Here is a 13,970-nt window from a genome sequence, read left to right as displayed (position 1 = left end):
GAGTACAACTGTACCTTGGATCGGTGGGAGACTGATTGGGGTTTAACTATAGTCCAGTTCGAAGTTAGATTGGAGTAGGATAGTGTCTGTAGCGGCTTAATACAATGTGTATTCAATCTGGACTAGGTCCCGGGGGTTTTCTGCATTTGCGGTTTCCTCGTTAAAAAAATTTCTGGTGTCTGTGTTATTTCTTTTCCGCATTATATTTTATATAATTGAAATAATACAGGTTGTGCGTTAAGATCATCAACTTTTCTAATCCAACTTTTGGTTGTTGATTGTAGTTGATTGATCCTTGGATATTGGTCTTTGGTACCGTCCAAGTTATCTCTCTTTGATAAAAACTCGCAGATTTCTATTTGCTTGAGTAAAGATCAAATCGACAGATTGAGATATAAACTCTTTGATATATCTTTTTATTGATTGAGTCTGACTGTCTAGTTTATTCTCATAAAAAGTATATTGGAGTTTGTCCATACAGATTGCTAAGCGAAATATTGGGTGGTGTTGTTAGACCCCCGATTTTTCAAAATGAACCAGAAAATGATGGCTAGACTTGCCTGGAGATTAATTACCCAACCAGATTCTTGGTGGGTGAAAAAGTTAAGGAATGGAGCTTACTATGGTGCAGTTGCTAGACTTGCCTGGAGATAATACCATCGTTGCACATGAAATTGTTAAATATATGAAGAACACAAAAGCTTACTATGGTGCAGTTGCTGTTAAATTGGATATGTCGAAAGCTTTCGACAGGATGGAATGGAGCTTCATCAATGAAATTCTGCTGAAACTGGGATTTTGTGATAAATGGTGTCAGCTGGTTAATCAATGCATATCAACTACCACAATCCCAATTCTACTAAATGGTTCTCCAATACAAGCTATGATTCCAACAAGAGGTTTAAGACAGGGTGATAGTTTATCTCCATATATCTTCATTATATGTATGGAAGGTTTTATTAGAATGATCCAAGCTGAAGTGTAAAAAAAGGCAATAGTTCCCATCTACCCTGCAAGATATGGTCCTCCAGTCTCTCATTTATTATTTGCAGATGACTGCATATTGTTCTCCACAGCTAAAAGATCTTATATAGAGAGTCTGCAAAAGGTCATCTACAAATTCTGTGAAGCTTCAGGACAAATAATTAATCTCAATAAATCCAGCATACACTTTAGCAAGAGATTAAATGAAGGTATCAAGATTGACATCTGTAAGATGATGGGGATGAAAACTATGCCTTTAGATGAGAAGTATTTGGGAATCAACTTATTCATGAGAAAAGGGAAAAATAAATGCTTCAAAAACATCCATGAAAAGATGCAGACAAGAATTCAAAATTGGCAGGCTGGTATGGTGAATCAAGCAGGCAGAAGCACTCAAATTCAGGCAGTCACTAATTCTGTGGCTCAATTCCAGATGGGATGCTTTATACTTCCTCAGCGGACAATAAATCAGCTTGAAGCTACCCAAAGAAAATACTAGTGGAATAAAAGCAATGGAAGAGGTTACTACTTCATCTCATGGGGTGCAGTTTCAATTCCCAAAAGATGGGGAGGCCTGGGTTTTAAAAATCTGAAGATTTTCAATGAAGCTATGATCACCAAACTGGCATGGAGATTGATTAATGAAAAGGATAAAAAATGGGTTGCTATTTTAGAAGCAAACTATTTCAGAAATGAGAACATTCTTCATGAAGACATATCTGATAAAGGAACTGTTATTTGGAAAAGCATCAGTAAAGGTATAGGATGGATCAAAAAGTATCATACTTGGTTAATTGGAGATGGTAAATCAGTTTATGCTTTCAGAGACAATTGGATCAATGGGTACAATGCTCAACAAATTCAAGAAAATCTCAGTCAAAATGAAGATATTCCTTACCACATGAAAGTTGTTGAGTTCATAGATTTGAATACCAGAAAATGGAATATTAGTCTCCTTCAAGAATTCTTCACTCAAGACCAAGTGGAAAAAATCCTAAACATTATTCCTTTTACTCAACATGAAGAAAAAATGACATGGTCCTTAACAACCAATGGTATGTTCTCTGTGAATTCCACCTACAAAGCCATTCTCTGCCACAACAATCAAAATCCCAAAAACAAGGAAGAAGAAGCCAAATTTTGATTAGGATTATGGCATCTCCAAATTCCTCATAAATGTCAGTTGTTTCTGTGAAAAGTTGCGCAAAACATTCTTCCAGTCAACCAAAGGCTTAACAGATACAATCAAGATCAAGATAACACTTGCATAAGATGTCAAGAAGAAGAGGAAAATACTACTCACATGTTAATTCAGTGCAACTATGCCAGAAGTATTTGGAATGCTATCTTCCCAGAAATGGCTCAAGAAATTAGCAACATTGAGGATGTCCAGCATTGGATAAAATCTTGGGATAACAAAGATTCAAGAATAAATTTTTGTAGACAGGGCAATGTGAATCTCATTGTGGTCACAATGTGGTTTATATGGAAATCCAGATGTGAGCTAGTCTTTGAAGGAAAAAACTGCTCCATTAACAGCTTGAAAGCCAAAGTTTACTCTTTCTGCAATGAAAACAATATACAGACTAACAATCATTTGATTCAGATGCAGGTCTTAAGTCCTAGAAACAATACTATGGAGAATAGAAGAAATAACATGAATAGATGGTCTCCTCCCCTAAGGGAAAGACTGAAAATTAATATAGATGCTTATGTTTTGCCTGATAACCATTTTGCTAGAATTGCTCTAATAATAAGGGATTTTACAGGTCAATTGGTGGAGGCATGGACACTGGTAGAAAAAGTGAGGATGTAACTCAGGCTGAGGTTGTTGCAGCGCTTAAAACTCTTCAATGGATCATTCAACTCCAAATCCAAAATGTCATTGTGGAAGGTGATAACAAGAAAGTCATGGATAGCATCAATGGCCTGTGTAATATCTCTCCCTGGGAAGATGGTAATCTTATTAAAGAGTGTCAGCATCTAGTTAGTTGTTTAGCGTCTAGTTAGTTGTTTAGGTAATGTTGTGGTTTGTTTTAGAAATAGGAAGTGTAATCAAGTGAATTTGTTAGGACAAACAATTGTAGTAGGAAATGGAGTATGAATCTCCCTATCTGTTAGAGTCAAGCTTGAAGCTGAAAAAGTTATCATGTAACTCTCTTGCCGGTTCTGGCTTTTAATGATTATCTGAGTGTGTTTTCTTTCAAAAAAAAAAACAGTAAAGGAAAAATATTTCAGGAATAAATAGTTTTTTTTGGTAAAAAAATCAAGTGTGTTTTGCAGAGAATCAATCTGATCATAAATACCTTTGTTGGGATGTTGCAGTAACATAGTTTTCACACTCATTCAACTACTTTCTTTTTTTAGTTAATATCAAGAAGCCTATGTTTTCTGGTACAAACAACTTGATGAACAAAGAAACAAAGAAAACTGATAAGTAGACATGTGAAGAAAGGCCCCTGAGTTTTAGTTACGAAAAAATAAAATATAATTATAATGAGGAAGAGTGTCCAGTTAGCCGCCGCAGCTGTCCCTCCATAGATCCCTCTAACTTCTGTCGGGTACATTTGTGAATTCATGATCCACGGAATGATTTCTAAGCTGCCTGAAAGCATTAACATAGAAAACATAAAGATAACTGGCAGTGCAAAGACGTTATAACAGTCTTGTATTGTGACACTTGACTCCGGAATCAGGCAAGCACCACTAGATTGGCCCTGTGCATAAAGAACGAATGATCCATTAGTAATGACAGAAGTAAAAGGGTGGCGTCATAGGACAACCTAAACAAGTGTCAGTTGTGAGTGTAATTTGATGTTGCATGTGTGAAACTACTAAATTACAATTCACTTGCTTACCAGAATGTGGTAACTCGAACACCTGTTGAATTGACTCACGACTTCATCAGTATCAGGTGATATTATTATACATACGGAACTTAATCCTAATAGAACGGCTAACACGCAATATATGCTCCAACTTAACATCTTCCTCTTCTCAAATCTCTCCATCAAACAAAAGGTGCAACAAATGCCACTAGGAACGGATAATAAACCAAAACTTTCCCAAAGACTAGTCTTCATGAACGGGATGTCGCCTTTAGGGTACGATGCTCCAAAGCCAATCATCCTATGGATACTAGGGATGCAATATATGAGCGCATTGATCCCCACTAACTGTTGGGCAGCTTGAAGACAAGTGCCAACAACAAACTGTTTACGTACTAAAGGATTACTCCACGCACTACGTATCTTAAAGAAGATACAGCTACCAGATAAACTTAGTTCATCTTCATCAGTAGTTCCACTCCTAATTAACAACCTGAGGGCATCAGACTCTTTCCCAACTACGCAACAAGTGTACATTTCTTTCGCAGCCTTAATTGCATCATTTTCCCTGTCCTGTTAAATTTGATTTTATCAATGAAAAGTGAACATTAGATGATGCTTATAGTCATATGCCTATATATTCCAGTGTGATACGATCAAATATATTAAAAGCCAAGGCATAGAACTGAGAACCATGAAATGATAAATTTAATTACAATGATCTATACAATGTCTACAAAAACAACAAAACTGCCAAGTATTACGAGAAGAATTATAAAAAATAAGAATTCAACTGCAATAAGCTTTCAAAACTAGCCTTCTTATAAAGCGACATAGGAGATTCAGGAAATGGCTTCATTAGAAGAAACTGAGAGAGCTGGAATTCCTATAAATGCAATGATGTAGTTTGTAGTCCTAATAGGGTCCTGAAGCACATTTCGTTATGAAAGGAAAAAAAAATGAATTTAGGATGTTAGCTAAACAAAATGATATACGCTAAGGAATTTTAAGCATCGTAGTTAAATAATATAGAGTGGCAGAAGAATGCAAGTGTTGTATAGTGTGGCAGAAGGAATGAATGCTTACGTCATAAAGATATAAGAAGGTAAGTTTTCCAACGCCGTAAAATATAAAGTTTATGCTGACAAGAATATCTCGCAGTTTAGGTGGAGAAGATTCTGATATGTAAAGTGGTGAACTCGTGGAAGCCATTCCAACCCCAAAGGCTATAAATATATTTCCAGTAGTTTCTAGGAAATAATTAGAGTACAAACCACTATCACCAATAGAGAGGAGCAACACGAGTAGCACTGCACCGATGAATATCAAAGCACCGGCAATTAAGATTGAGCATTTTCTACCCAAACAATCATTTACCCAACCACCAGCTGCGGCACCCAAAATCGCCCCAACCAAACCAGTTCCAATAATTTCCTACCAATTTGGAAATTTTATGTTGTTAAGTGTAAGATTTGGTATGCAAATTATGAAAATAGAATACAATCTTTAGAAATATCATTCTTATAATGTCACGGAAAACAATCAAAACTCATAAACTTACATGAAGAACTGAATCAAGATCACCTAGTACACCAAGTCGGGCAATAATAAATCCTGTAAAAGTAAAAATACCGGATAATCGAGTCAAAAGTCTATCCTAAATTCGAAATTGAATTACAATTAACTCCAATAAAACTTTACATACCAACATAATAACCATAAACAAGTCCTCCACCGCTGGCAATCAGTGTGAGATATAATGATGAAGAGATGCGTGGTTTTAGGGTTTCATGATCATCTCCTCTACCATCATCCGTTTTCACCCCTTCTTCCATGTATTGTATTCGCTCTCAATCAACTGACGGATCAAATTATTCTTCAGTTTATTGAGTAAGTAATTCCACCGATTAAGGCGTAGCCGAACTAACAAGGGAAACACAAAAGGAAAGAGATGGTTGTTCCTTTCAGGTCTCAGAGGTCTATTTGAAGAAACTTAATATCTCTAGGCCCGCCCGTGTGTGAGTTCCACTTCTCCTCGAACTCTTTTACAACTCTAACTAATACTGACGTGGCATGGTACCCTCCTCGAAATCCGGAAACTCTTAACAACAAGGCAGATTTTCTCAATTTTTGGCATGAGGAGAAGAGTGCATGCCCTTCTCAATTATTCCTCTTAACACATGCCTCCCAACATTACAACACCGTCAGTCCGTCACCTTCGCATTATTCAATTTAACAAGGGAAACGCAGAAAGAAAGAGAGAGTTGTTCCTTTCAGGTCTATTTGAAGAAACTTTTAACTCGTGTGTCAGTTAATGCGCCTTCGTTCACGCAGATTCGTGGAACAGTGAACTTAAGATAACTTCCACTTCTCCTCGAACTACTTTCCAATTGACGTGGTACACCACTCGGAAATTTTTGACAGTTTTTTTAAGAAGTTCGGACAGAACAGATCATTGTATTTCTAATGTGATTTAAAAAGACTACCAATACAAGTATCCGCATCAGTAATCAGTATCTAATGCAACTCCTACAAAAAAGAAATGCTCTTTACAGAAGAGAATGAGAGAAGGAGATGAATCCTGAACAACTGTAATAGAGATAAAAATGGGTGGGGAAGAAAGAGATTCTATATTTTTTCAATTTGTTATTACAAGGGTGACAACCAAACTTTGTCGTCTTCATATGTACCTGCCGCACCTGATATCTTTAACTCTTCATATGTACCTGCTGCACCTGATATCTTTTTGACTGCTCGAAAAATGGCCAGAACAACAATTGTAGCCAATCATATCCGGCCGAAGATCAAATTTACAGATAAGTGGGCAAAAGAGTGTCCCATCGATCGCCAGAAGTATATAGACTCAAACTCAATCCAACATTTGTGGATCATTAGAAACTTGGCCAAAGATATCAGGACAAGATTCCCAGTTCCCCTTTTCCCTTGCTTCCCAATAACCACCAGCATATCGGTATGTATCGCTTCCTTTATCCTTCTCAAACCACTGTGGCTTCCATCCCCTTTCTTGCATCTTCCGAGACTGCACCAAAAAAAAGAAAAAGAAAAAAAGACCAGCCAGTATCCTGTTATAACTTATTCGGCATCAAACTGGTGTATATGTTTAGACTAAAGCTACATCAACTCCCCAAATCTAATTACCAACACATGTGGACCAATTTTGTTGACAAATTCTCATCTCGATCGAGATTAATAGCTACATAAACTCTCATATCAATGGGGAGCTAGCAATTTAAGTCAGCACTCTAAAGACATAATACTTGCCTTGATTTGATACTACATTGGAAAAGCATTACGCAGATAACCAAAATATACCTGGCGCTGCCTCTGCTCAAGCCGCAGTTTCTCTGAATTTGCCATTTCATATTCCCCATTCTCTAGGCACCTCTGGTCAGGTCTGAGCCTTGAGTCCGTAGGTGGCAACTTCTCCTACACGTAAGAAGTAGAAGTTGTACATTAAAACCTAGCCGAGTCAAATCAAGATACCACAACAAACATATCAACAGTTTTGTGGATATCAAACCTTCAATCCAGGAACGAGTTCATTGAGTGTAATAGCAAAGCGGGTCAAGTTATATCGCGTTGGGAATTTCGGTGGCTTGCTCCGCTTCCAAAGCATCCGTGAATCAGGAAATGATTCTGAACCTTTTCCCTTCCCTGAACAGTCTCCAGGTATATAATGCATGCTGCTATCCCATTTACCAAAAACTGTAGCTACTGTTTTACCATTCCTATCTTGGACTGCACCTTGTACCTAAAAGATGCCAGTGCATATACATCTCATTTAGAAATTGTCATCGAATAATTCATCTACAATTTTTTCTGGAAAGACCATGTATTTTGACTGCAGTAATAATTAATAGGGAAAATAACGTTCTAATCTGTCACTGCAGTAATGACAATAGAGATCCCAACAACCAGGGTGGTGCATAAATCAAACAAAACAAAAGTGGCTACAACCAACCTGATGAGGATTTCGTTCTATGATGGATTGCTCTTTGAATTTCAGCTTGCATGAATATTCACGATTTCCTTGTATACGCATTGTACCATAGTGGTCACAGTAGAGCTTCCCCAGTATAAGGTTGTAAATGGATGTCGTAACCTGATTGTAAAGAATCCACCACTCAGCTCAGGAGAAAATAAGTCTGGTTATTTACATCATGTTTCTTTTCATACCTTATTCCATTGAAAAACTTCTCCATCATCAAACTCAAGAGTGAGAACACCGACAGGATCGAGTTGAATTGAACGTCCCCAAAATTTGCTTTTTAAGTTACTATCTCCCCAAAATTTCCACCCATTACCCTCGCAATGGCATGCAACAACCATGGGATGATGGCTAACCTGCTTTACCAGAGACGAATCAGTAAATAAATGATGCTTGAAAAGGGATTAAGTAATAACAGAAGGTAATGAACAAACAATCGAATTCTAAACCAAAAAATAGAGTACAAAATCTAAGTAAAGAGTCATACAAGCAAAACAATTTGATTCTTCAGTGCTTAATGGATGCATTCAACAGTTCCACAAGCTAAAATGATCATTTCACAGTTCACACTATCATGTTCAGAATAATTTTACACATTTGTAGTTTAAGTTATCCGAAACTATTAATCAAGCCCTCATCTTAGTACTTAGATATCAGAAACAAATTAAGAAATTCAGAGTTCGGGTGTTCCATTTAATCATACAGCAGTGACTGCAGTCGTTCCATGCATGACTTCGTATTCGTAGAAGAACCTGTAGTGCATTATTCCAATCCCCCGGAACCTCTACATCCTTATAACAATACCAACAATGTTCTCCTCGACGGTGGTTTACTTAATTCTATACTAAAATAATGGACACAATAGACCAATCCTAAAGGATATGAAAGACCTATATTATAGGGCACATATCTTAAGCTAAAAGAATATAATGGACCGACAACATCTAAGTAAAGAGTCATCGTTGTATTCGACGGCAATTATTTGCACTCATGACATACAACTACACCTGCACACTAATATGGAAATCCTTCCAGGAAAATATGTGTGTGAGTCTGTATATATAATAATTCCTATCAAGGCAGAAAATATATGTGTTGTGTCTATATACATATGCAGAACAGAGTAAGGCCAAACAGGTAGAAGTGAAGACGAAACCTTTTCTGAGAAAAAACGGACACCTTTGTCTGGATAGTCAGCCTCATATGTCTCACCCAAAAGTGGATTAAATGGCTTGCAATTTCTTCCCTCTGTGGAAGCATATCCAGATACAGCAAATGCTGCTACATTGAGAACCCTCATAAGGCTATTACCCTGGAAAAACATAAGGATAACGGTGTTAGAAAATGCAATAGAAGTGAATGCTACTATCAGTTAACTGAAGTCTGTTTCACTTTTTCCTGAATGAAGTTGACACAAATTACTAATGACAACAGCAAGGGAAAATAAAACGAAAAAATAGTCTAAAAAGACAGCTTCGTAAAGTAAAATAAAAAATCAATCAATAGGGACCAACTACAAATATAGCCAAACTAATATTACGTTCCGATTAGTATCCCAAAGATCCCAACCAATAGAGTATGGGGCCTACTGGCCACACAATCCCTGTGTTTATGCTCTCAATCATCTCTGTTTGTGGATGTAAACTAGAGGACAATGTGGTTCCACCAGCAAATATATCAAGGGAAAATTTCTTCTCCCAAAATAATATCCCCCGTTGTCTGTGTTCCTTAGTTTTCTATTACCAAAACCTCAACAGTCAGCTTGTTGTCTTCATAGTCTAGCATACAACCATACTTAGAATTCCATTCAGTAACCGGACACGTCTCTGGATTTCACAACCCTAAAGATACATGCTCTGATTAATACTCAGAATTTGACCTTCACAGCTTGCGGGTACTCCACTGAGTACGATTACAACAGCTACGACGATATATGTCTTGCAAGTACATATATCGATGCAATTTGGTTGCATAAAAATATAGAAAACAGAAAATAAATCAAGGCATACATAAAAATGATAAAGGTTAATTATCAAGGCATCAAGAAGGTATTCAGTGCAGTATATAAATCGACTTTTGGTGGATTTTTTTGAAAAGAGGGACGCTTACCCTTTTACCATATTCATAAGCTCGATCAAGAAGGAAAGAGTACTCCAAATCTTCATAACATTTTTGTAAAGACGACAAGGGCTCATTGAAGTAGACAGGAAGACACACTTTTGTAAGGTCTTTGCCAATGTTATCTTTAATCATCGACCAGAGGCTGACTCCTTTCTCTTTTTCCACTGGGTCAGGCAATTTCTTACGCCGCCTAACATAAGGGTAGTTAATCCCAACAGATATAATGGAAGCATCTCTGCCATCTTCTGAATCAACAGCATAAAGCTCTTCATCATCCGAGTCAAAGGATGATCTATGAAACTCAGAACCACTGCTCCTAAATGAACTTGTTGACAAGAAATCCCGTGTATCAAAGAAAGCATTGTCATCTTCGTCAGTTTCTTCATCCGCAGCATCATGTCTTTCATTATCTTCATCAGATTCACTTGCAGATCCTTCTGGAAAAAACATGGCGAAAAGATGTTATCAGTATAGATGCTAACATAAAAACTACAGGTACAGTTAGGTTGCTTAAGCTGTCTGGGCATCTTATTTTTCAATATTCCGTACCACTAGATTTGTCTTGCCTTGATCTTGAGGAATCACCTTGTTCTTTCGATTGTCTTTGGCTCTCATCAACCAGCGTATTCTCCAAGTCAACCTTTTCTGTCTACATGACACACATATAAGTCACGGTTTAGCAAGAAACTCTTTCTGAGCAACTTAGAATCCATGACAAAGGGGGGAGACTAGCAGTAGCACTAAATCAAAATAAAACTATAAACCATGACTGCTGAGCATGATAACAAAACCGATTTACTAGTGTATGCTGCTTTGCTAATGTAAGTCGAAAAGATACTTGTTAAAAACAAAAGTAAACAGGATATAATAGATTGTGGGGTAGTTAAAAATTACAATAACGATTTAGAATAAGAATAAGCAACCATTATCATTAGGGCAAACGGTTCTTTTGCAACAGTACACCAGCATCAAACAAAATAATCAATCAACAGCAAAGCAAAGATATAATAAACATTAAAGTGGATAAACTACAGTGCCAAAGATAACTTTGAGTACAACAGTTGTAAAGGAAATACAGATGTGATGTACTGAAAATCAACTTATATTGGGACCCAGAGAGAGGAAGTCATTCAAATTTATGCATTGTTCACTCAAAGAACGTTGTTATCAAATAAAATGAGATATCATCAAACTGCGACTGAAAGAGAAGCGCCAGTATGTTTAACGAGACTATAATGGTTAAGCCTCTACCACGTTAAATGTCAACAAAAAATTCAGGACCCTTGTGGTCCAATCTTCAGCCAACAGACATTTTAAGCTATGCAACTTCTCTTTGGGTCACCATTCTTGCGAAAACCACACTATCTAGTGCGCTAACAGAATATCAAAAGTTTCAATGTTCGGGATGAGTTATACGCGGATTCAAAATATAAACAATAAATTTGTTACTAGACTCTAATAGAGACCAACCAAGTCAGAGCTGCCAACAGATCTGTTGAAAAATATAAAGCCAGAATTCAGCGCGAGAAAGTAAATATCTCTTCTATGGAACAGACAGTTCCATATTAAAGCTGCAGTTAAGATAAACTCTTGAGAATTTTTGGCCCTCGGAACAAGGCAAAATTACAAACTTAAGACACAGGGGTGATATGGTATGGCAACACTTGGAAATAATGACTGAAACTTTCTAAAAGCAAGTCTAGCCTATAATAAAATGACTACCTTTAAAGTGTTCAGAGTTGTACCACGCAATGACGGTAACGGATATTACAACAACACAACGGCATCCCTGCTACAGAAAGTGCACAAAGCACTCACCTGATAGTTTATTACGTATATACATTTGATTTAGTTATCATATATGTTTCTGACCTGGGCAAATGGACCTGTGTGGCAACTACTTATTTCTTATGTTCAACCCCTACAACAAATTTTATTATCTTTGAAGATCTAATTGCACACCTAGATAAATTTGAAGTAGAAACTCCATTCTAACACAGCATAAAAATAGAAAAGATAAGAAAACTCTTATTCTGTTCACTAGGTAAATCATGACAGATGGTACAGAAGGTTTCCGATGTTTTATAAATCAATAGCAATTTGTACACAATAGTAGAAATAAAGAATCAGTGAGTTACAACTCGATAAATTGCTACGTATATATGTACTAAAGTATAGAAGAAAAGAATCAATTAAATCTCTATCTTATTTTAAATGCTTATAATTTTGACTGTTCGAAAAACATCAGGGCGTTCAAAACTCTGCAGAGAAGAAAAATTCTGAATTTGATGTTTTTTACGAATCGATGAATGTACCTCTAGCTGGCGAAGTGTATCGATGAGGAGAGACTGTTTCTGCTTGAGAAGAACGAGTTGGTTCTGCAAAGCTGAGAATTCGGTCCTCATAATCTGTTCACTGTCCTGAATAGCAGCTTCGCTAACTCCCTCCTCTAACAATCGTTGCCTCAACTTTTCAGTAGAGACAACAACATTATCAATAGGAGCCATTAATTCGCTGTTTGACATCCTAGGAAACATATCTTTCACAGCCTGCAATGCTTCCATCCATGCTGCTCGATCTTCCCTAGCATCTGCCCTCAAATGTAACCTTTTCGTTCCCGTAAAAATGGAGAATCTCTTGTCATCCGACTTACTCTCTCGAATTGAAGAAACCTACACACACATTTCCTTATTGAAATAACCTAACAGTCGATTCCAAATTCTAACTGTACCAGAACTAAATAAAATGATATACAATCTAGTAACCCTACTTGTGTAATTGCTATCTTGAATTGAAAGAAACGAACCCTAAACTACATTAAAATCCGTCCAATAAGGGGAAATTAGGAGTACCTTGAGATGAACTTCACCGAAAGCTTTACGACGATGTTGACCATTAGCATGATGATGATGATGCCTACCATGACGAGAGATTCTCCGAATAGATTCTTCACCAATAACTCTGGATCCTTTCTCCGTTTCTTGATTTAACTCAATCCTATCAGGTCCATGAATCTTGTAATAAGAAAGAACACCATCTTGTAACACAAACCATCTTGGTCTCCAACCTTTACCATAATTGACCCATTTATACAATATACCACTGATTCCATTCCCAACTATATCATTTATTTTCAAATCTCTATGATCCACCAATAACAATTGCGGTGGTACTTCACTTATAGAATTCTGTCTTAATGATGAATCCATCCTTTGCCTCGGATCACAACTATTCATACTACTACTATTGCTGCTGCTGATACCGTTGTTTATTATGTAATTGCTGTTGTTTGTATTGCTGTTATTAACTCCTCTATTGTTATTGCTATTGATCCGAAATCCATTATTGTTTGTATGGTTGTTGCTGTTGCTGAGATTAAGATTTGAAGAAGTTGTAGAAGATGAAGTAGCAGAAAGAGAAAACGAATCACGAACACCACCACGGTTCAAAGAATTAGATCTCACGATCGACATCGATGAATTCAATGTAACATTATCATTAACAAGAAATTCAACAACATGAAGAAGAAGAAGAAAAAAAAAATTCAGATCAAAAATGAATCAAGAAAGAAGAAGATGATGAAGATTACAAAATCAGCCTAGAAATTCGGTGGCGATTTCGTTATTAGGAAAAAAAATATGGAGAAGAGAAAGAAAGGGAAAGAAAGAAAAGAAAATGGATGGAACTGCGAAAATCTTGCGTTACAACAAAAACAACTACGTAATTTTTTTTTATATATATATTCCTATTCCTATTCCTATTCTTACGAATAATAATAAATGTAGAAAAAGCTTGAGAGAAATTGACGGTAAGATGAAACGACTTTTCTTTTCTTTTCTTTCACCCTTCCACGACGGTTCAGTATAACTGACAGTCTGACTAATAATCCCGTTTCACTGGAATCTGACAACGAAATCACCGGCCAACCGGCACTATTATATCTTAAAGTACAGTATATGACTGGCTGTGTTGATATCTTTCTGCGCTGTCTATCTGTACTATTTCCTCCGAGTGAATTGTTGTTTTCG

At 36.7% G+C, this 13,970-nt stretch overlaps 3 protein-coding genes across 3 annotated transcripts; 1 reads left to right on the top strand and 2 right to left on the bottom strand.

Moving 5' to 3' along the window:
• The first annotated feature begins 610 nt into the window (after positions 1–610).
• On the top strand, positions 611–2,128 carry LOC113359477. Its single transcript, XM_026603101.1, has 3 exons — positions 611–953; positions 1,053–1,349; positions 1,533–2,128. Exons 1-3 carry the CDS (start codon positions 611–613, stop codon positions 2,126–2,128), a joined length of 1,236 nt encoding a protein of 411 aa, XP_026458886.1.
• Positions 2,129–3,259: 1,131 nt separating this feature from the next.
• On the bottom strand, positions 3,260–5,834 carry LOC113356260 (inositol transporter 4-like). The gene is made up of 5 exons (XM_026599350.1): positions 5,518–5,834; positions 5,374–5,426; positions 4,899–5,246; positions 3,843–4,385; positions 3,260–3,701 (listed from the first exon to the last, which is right to left on the bottom strand). Exons 1-5 carry the CDS (start codon positions 5,645–5,647, stop codon positions 3,348–3,350), a joined length of 1,428 nt encoding a protein of 475 aa, XP_026455135.1. The 5' UTR covers positions 5,648–5,834; the 3' UTR covers positions 3,260–3,347.
• Positions 5,835–6,249: 415 nt separating this feature from the next.
• On the bottom strand, positions 6,250–13,649 carry LOC113356259 (oxysterol-binding protein-related protein 1C-like). Its single transcript, XM_026599349.1, has 10 exons — positions 12,795–13,649; positions 12,258–12,614; positions 10,492–10,591; positions 9,931–10,379; positions 8,978–9,133; positions 8,010–8,177; positions 7,795–7,935; positions 7,354–7,584; positions 7,146–7,259; positions 6,250–6,852 (listed from the first exon to the last, which is right to left on the bottom strand). Exons 1-10 carry the CDS (start codon positions 13,413–13,415, stop codon positions 6,682–6,684), a joined length of 2,508 nt encoding a protein of 835 aa, XP_026455134.1. The 5' UTR covers positions 13,416–13,649; the 3' UTR covers positions 6,250–6,681.
• Between the last annotated feature and the right edge of the window lie 321 nt (positions 13,650–13,970).

This window comes from Papaver somniferum, chromosome 3 (genome assembly GCF_003573695.1).
Source record: "Papaver somniferum cultivar HN1 chromosome 3, ASM357369v1, whole genome shotgun sequence".
Taxonomy (NCBI): domain Eukaryota; kingdom Viridiplantae; phylum Streptophyta; class Magnoliopsida; order Ranunculales; family Papaveraceae; genus Papaver; species Papaver somniferum.
Note: the sequence above shows the minus strand (reverse complement) of the source record. Positions and strands in the feature narration are given on the sequence as shown.